This window comes from Halyomorpha halys, unplaced genomic scaffold (assembly GCF_000696795.3).
Source record: "Halyomorpha halys isolate HHAL.00 unplaced genomic scaffold, Hhal_1.1 Scaffold1069.1, whole genome shotgun sequence".
Lineage (NCBI taxonomy): Eukaryota > Metazoa > Arthropoda > Insecta > Hemiptera > Pentatomidae > Halyomorpha > Halyomorpha halys.
Genome location: NW_027107452.1, coordinates 290893 through 298048, shown reverse-complemented (window position 1 = coordinate 298048; position 7156 = coordinate 290893). Strand labels below are relative to the sequence as shown.

Sequence of the window (7156 nt, the reverse complement as noted above, 5' to 3'; positions counted from 1 at the left end):
CACCACTAGTGCAAGACAATAATTTAAATACTGTGTATATAAAACAATTTTTAACTATAAGTGTATAAATGATATGATTTAAAAATGAAAATTGAAAAACAAATATGTGGTAAATATGATTACAAGAACTTTAAATATACACTTATAACATAGATAAAAATTGTTGATAAGAATAACTTAATTGTTACAATTTTAGGATGCAAAGGTGCATGATTATGGGATAAATGTCCCGAAACGTTGTACAAGCAAAATGTAGAATAGGTGATATTCTATTTGGAAGTTTTTTTTTCACCTCAGCAATTTATTAAATTAATATAATCAACTCCCTTAAAAAAAAAATTGAGTTTAAAAAAATATTAACGTTGTCATCAAGACATTTGTCAAGTTTTGATTTATGATAAATTTCTTTGTTGAATAGCTCAATCCTCTGGATATTCAACTCTCATTTTTCCTTCTTTTTTTTTTTTTAAATACCTATTAAGATCTATTATTTATATCTACCCATGAAGGGAAATTAATTCAATATAAAACGAATAGTATTGATTTTTGTTACTCATAATCACTAATACTACTACTCTGAGTTCTAATTTAATACTTTTATTGTTACTGAATGTATCTCATATTAATAAAGAAAGGTATAATTACTCCCAAATACATTAGTATCTTTCTAAAAGCAATGTTTCTAAGATTTATTTATCATAGATATTTTTAACCCATGAAGATAGTAACCGATGTCTAACCGAATCATTGTTGAAAATAAATATCCCAACACACGTCTTTTTTATCATGACTCTGTCGTTTATAGTAAATAGGCAGTCCCAGAGTGACTCTCGGTAGGCCCGACTTCTAAAATAGCCCATAATGAATGAAGCTCCTAAATCCTCTTTCCTCCGGGTATAAATAGAATATCTATAAATTCGTCTATAAATATAAACGAATCTAGACGCTGTAGCAGTTAGTTCTTGGAACATAAAATATCTTGAAACAATATAACATGAAGATGTTATTCAAATTGAAATAATAAAACTGCCTTCCGTGATGGAACGCAAGCTTCGGTGAAAAGAATCTTTATCGGACGGAACCGCTTCAAAACGTCTTTCTTTTTGCCACTCTCCTAAAAACAAAATGACATTCCTACTTTTAATTGCTCTTGCGAGGGTTGCAGCTTCTTTGGTTTTACAACGTTTATTTGTTTGTTTTTTTAACTATAATAAAATTTTATTGTTCTAAGAATTTTCTGCAAATGAAAGGGGCAATGACTGCTGATACAAGGGTTTATATTGTCTCTTATACTCTTTTCAACGTTTTATTCTCACTGTTATTTTTTCCTTCGTTTCGTAGTTATTAATAGATTTCCATTATATTTTTAAATGACTTTTAATCAACACAACTAGTTGGAATATCAGCATATCGCAGTAACTGTATAAGAAATGCTACAACTATCTTATCGATGTCAGGAACGTCATTACAGAAGACCCATGATAATATTTTAATATTAAATGATTTCCATCTTTGTTTGGTAAAAAGACATTGATTCATTCATTTTAATGAAATATAAATTTGACTTTCAAACTGTATCAGCAATAATCTTTTATTTATTTTAAATGATTATTGGCAGTCTTACCAACACGATAATCATGCTTTGTTAGATTCAGTAATACAATGTAATAGAATTTAAATAACAGAAATAATATTATAAAATTGTATAATATGTGATAGAGCTAAATACAATACAATATATTGTATAAATTATACAAATACAGTATATACACTGGTATAAATTTAATATAACTTTTAAATTCTTATAAACTATAAGTATTCATAAATCAAAACAATAACTGTGTTTAATAACTACCTGCTAATGATACTCATGGGTCTAAAATAACTTAACAATACTTCTCAACTGATTAATTTGAATAACGAAACGTTAATAGTAACTACATGCATGTGTACATGTGCTCGTTCCACATCAAAATGTGTTAGTGTTTACTTAATATTTTAAGACCCTCTTGATTTTGTTTAATGTGTTTGGAATCCAATAAAATCGGATTGGAAATTCCCTTCAATCAACGAATGCATTTATTAGCATATATAAGAGTATAATCAATTGAAATTGTGTGGTTTATATATATATTATGCTATGTTAGTACGTATTTAAAAGTTTTACAGAAACATTACGTAACAAATGTTTTAATTACACTAGTTGAACGTATTTAAGCGTTATAACCACTCTACATGGTTATAACCACCGAAAAAATAAGATATTTCCGGTTCACTTCTTTTTTTTATAGACTTTCAATGATATTTAGCAATTAATAATTTTATCTAACGTTATGTCTAATAATCAATTAAACCATATTAATTAATTGTTGATCTATAATATTCTCTGCATCATGAAAACACATTACTTACGAATATGGACTGGTAAGTCTGGCCGTAGAACTTTATCGGCACCGCGAGTTGTACTTCCTGGGAGATGTCTTCCCCCGTCGGAAGCTGGTCATCGAAGTCCGGTCCGTATGGATAGAGGGCTTCGGCAGCAACAAGAAGTGGAAGAAGCCAGAGGATTCGAAGGGTGCCCATGGCGGCGAGGTTGCTGGGCGGCATCTGGGGTCACTTCAGACAGCTTCTACTCAGATAAGGCGGGCTTCCATCCCCTCTCTCCATTATCGATATCAGTACTCTCCAACAATCGATGTATTGTTCCAACCGGTTCATTATGGGATAAATAAGGACAATAAATACTTTCATAATAAACTATTTTGTAATCTTTATAAACGTGAATTATATTTTAACGAAATTCAGCTTTGTTTCTTGTTCTTTTATAATAGAAGAATTCTTCTTCAAAATGTGCAAAATTGAAAGATATGCAACTTTTGGTGATTTAATATTATTAAGCGACGTGTAGCACTGTCATATTTTGGTATTTCCTACTTCTTGAACGCAGTAGTAATGGTAAATAAAACAAAATGTATTTTTTAATTATTTTTTATTTGTTTACAAATATACAATTCAAACAAAATAGTTTTTTTTTTTTAATTTATTTATTGATATTTACAACTGTATTATAATATATAGAAGTAAATTTTATGTTACTTATATAATGACACGATACAGTAGAAAATAATTCCGGTGTGATTTTATAATTTACAAGGTTAAAGTTTTTTCTGAGATTGAACGAATTAGGGAAATAACATAAAAATAAAAACAAAAAACTTATATTAAATTTATTATATTATATATTATTAAAAAAATATATTTCATTAACAATCAGTCGCATGCTTTAATGTTTTATGCTTTTAGTTCTTACAACATTGATTTCACTTGAGAAATTAATTATTGTGTTGGTACTGTTATAGAATTCTTAAAACAATCTTTGTATAACTGGAGTTCATCTTGTAAAAGATCCAATAAATCCCATGAATTCATTTTTTAAATTAGTAATTTTTTTTTTTACAATTAATGGTACATAAATAAGAATATAGATCTTTAAAAAACGTTGGTAAAAACTGCATTCAATAGAGCATTACAACCGTAGTCTGGTAGGATTGAGTAAAGATTTTCCAAAGTATTATATAAATGATCAAACCTAGAATTCAATTGAAAATTGATGATTTTATATTATCTATAAAAACTACTTTAAATTTTTCGAAAGTTTCACAGTTGAGTTTCATCAACCATCGATTTAATAAGATATGTTCTAGTTTCTTTATTAAACAATAAGGACAAACGTAATATTTTTTTGTGGGAATTTTCGAAAGACCAATTAGGTCACCTTTGATGTAGTCAAAACGGCTGTTAAATCGTCTGCTTGATCTCATTTTTTTTGTCTCCCATTAAAGTTAAAAATAATATTTATTTCTAGAAAATATTTGGTCAAGGTAAAGTAATAGGAAATGTAGTTGTAAATAAGTTGTTTTGCCACTTTATTTTATTTTATGTATTTTTATTGAGGTGTGTATAGTACTGGGTAAAATTTTCGAGGTGCAGTTTTCAACGGATCTTTTGGATTCAGAGCTCTTTAGTCTAAAAAACCTATATCTGGTCATTGTTTTGTGTTTGTTGGTACCTCGATTATTTTTTAAATAAACGGATGGATTATAATGTTGTGTTTTTGTTTTATAGCGTTTGGTCCTTCAAACTATGTACTTCAAATCGGCCATCCTCCCGAAAATCCTCTCAGCTGCACAACTCTAACAATTTATTGAAACTTACCTGATTTTTTCTCCTTAATCTATTTAGCTTTCCATATGTAAAATAAAACCCAGAGATAAAGCAGGTAAAAGTTGCTCTTTTGAAAAGTAATTAAATTGCTTATAATTCATTAGTTTTCCTTTTGTTAGTAAATTATAGAAGAACATAACAACAAAGTTCTTAAACTCAAAATCAACACTATTGTCTTGCCCCTACTTAAAATTAATATTAAGGTATAAAATATATTTAAAATCTATCCAAATAGGTAGTTAATAAAACTTACGATAGTACTGAGACGGATTAATTTTTATTTTTAAAAGCAATAAAATTAAAAAAAAAAATTTTAGCAAATGATATTCAGTGAGTAAAGATAAGTAAAATAATACATATCATCAAAGGTACTTAAATTATTAATTAAAACTGTGAAGAAAACGAATAGAAAGTTAAAAACAAAATAATTAGTTATTCGTTTCACCACTTATCATTAAATATTGAAGACTTTAATTGATTAAATATTTAATAGATCTTCATTCTAAAAATAAAAATTACTACTATTATAATGTAAAAGTTCTTTAAAAGTTAATACCAGGAAGATGTCTCCACTACCAGTCCCCGTTCGTTCTTACACTGATTTATTGGTTCTTTTTTCTTATTGCAATATTTATTAATTTTTTTTTTCTACATTTCAAAGCCTATGAAAAGAATTTTTATTACATTTGCTACTTTAAAATTACATTTTTAGTAGGTGTATTACATTTCAGGAATACAAGCGGATCAGAGTAGGTTGGTTACGTGCCCACTAAGAGACAAAGTGTTCAGCAAAATTCTTCCAGAAACACACTTATGCGCATGCGTAATCGAAAGTAGAGGATATGATTTAATAAATGTAATAAAAGTCTTATAATAGGCAAAATTGGATGAACCATTCCTGAAAAGGTGTTTTTTTTTTTTTCCTTTGTTATTTACTTCCACGCCTGTCAAATATAAAATTCACAATCAGTAGATTGCCTGATTGTTTCATTAATTAAATAAATAACATGTTAGGCATGAGGAAGAACAACACCCAGAGGTCCCAGTTCTCTGGCTTTTCATACTTTCTCGTGTTTGCAGGTTTCTCATCCACGTTCTTTTTAGTCTTCTTATGTACTCAGGCATGAGATTCGTAGCCATTTGTCCTATAAGTGTGTTTTCATGTCCCAGTAATTTTTCATGTAAAATTTGTAGTACGTTTGTATGTATTCAGTGACAATCGGATTTTTTTAAGTCAATATGTAAAGTATAAATATAAGTTTGTGACGAATCATCCACAAAGACCTTAATGTTCCATTTGTAACCGATTTAGCCCGAACCAGGTATCAATCCTTCCATTATAAACTCCCTAACCACTCAAACCCATTAGTTTCTAATCTTGCTTCCTCTTTTATTCCTGGCATTCCTCCGAGGCGTCTGAAAAGAAGATGGCCTAGAGACCTTATACTGTAAAAATGTTTTTAGAGTTCTACCAATGGGTAGTTTCTCTACATCCTTGTACCATACCATTATGATTTCCTCAAATTTACTTGATGTATTTAAGTGCAGTTGTAAATATCAATAAATAAATTTTAAAAAAGTTTGTTACGGAAAATACGTTTGAGGATGCTTTGCGAAAGTAGTGGTATTATTTGTGCGATAATATAGTAAAATTATTTATAAGATACTATCACAACCAAACTGTTGGTAGCTGAAACCATTTTGGTTTTCAAAAAAATTGAATTTCTTGAAATAAGGGCTCTATAATAGCTCAAAGTTTAGTAACTTTATCTCGCTTTATAAAAGGTGGTAATTATTTTTTCTTACGGTCTGTAGCTTTAAATACATTGAGTCCTAAATGAAAAATGAGAGAAAACTTTAAGCTCTTTTAGCATTAAATGAATTTCCAGTGAATTCTACCTGCAATTGTTCAATACCCACATTTAAGGATGTTTTATTGTACCAGTTGAGCATTTTAGGTTACAATGTGAAAATTGAGAAGTGGGAAATATTTTTTGTTAGAAAAAATAAAAAATTTAATTGATTGCCATTTTTGAAAGTAGCGGTTTAGAAATGACTCATTTTACTTATACTGTAAAATGAAATAATCAAAATAAACATGACGTGAAATAACAAATAAACTCTATATGATAGGGAAGGACTAGGCAACGAGCATATCATTTTTGGCATAATTCTCTTTCCTGAGTAAGTTAGGGTATTTCCCACTATCTAAAATAAACATTTGAAAAGAGATTTTTTTATATATCATAAATGACTAAATGGAAATTATTAATCATATAATTTCAACAAAACTGAGGTTAAATGAGACAACAATTCGAATAAACTAAATGAAGTCAGAATTCCTAAGAAACTTCTGCTAAGAGTAGTTGCACTTCTTGGGAAATCAAGGGAATATTTATTATTATTTTCCGTGAACCAGTAATTTAACTGAGTTTAATTTCGTTTTGGACAAGACAATCATTAAGAGTGTTTTTGTATATTTATTCCAAATGCATATAGTAATAGTAAGTTCGAAAGATATGGCATAAAAGTTTGAATTACAATCTTGAATTAACTATTTAATTATGATAACTTTAATTACAATGAACTGTAATCTACTGATGGAAAGCTGTATCGAATACCTTTCTATTATGAAATCTAAATTTTTGAAGCTGTGAAAGAAAGCTATATTGCAATTATTTTATTTTTCGAATAGATGGTATAGTATACATATTATATAGTAAAAATAATATATATGCACATATCAAGTCAAAAACATTGTAAAATTTTAATTTTACTGATTTATTGTCATCAATACCCAAACTCAACTCTTGTTCAATTAAATAAATAATTAGAGACCGGATTTTCGTGCATCAATAAATTGGAAACCTTGTAGTGAAAAGCCCAAAATAAGGAAAATCTGCGAAAATTGAGTATAAAACACTCAAATCCC

General features: G+C 28.3%; 1 protein-coding gene across 1 annotated transcript in view; it reads right to left on the bottom strand.

Moving 5' to 3' along the window:
- The window catches only part of Ndg (Nidogen), a gene marked incomplete at its 3' end in the record, with an annotated part of 41761 nt that extends 39115 nt beyond the window's left edge, over positions 1-2646 (bottom strand). Inside the window, 1 exon segment of the mRNA XM_067045739.1 lies at positions 2413-2646. Within this exon segment, the coding sequence (XP_066901840.1) occupies positions 2413-2607 (195 nt within the window).
- Between the last annotated feature and the right edge of the window lie 4510 nt (positions 2647-7156).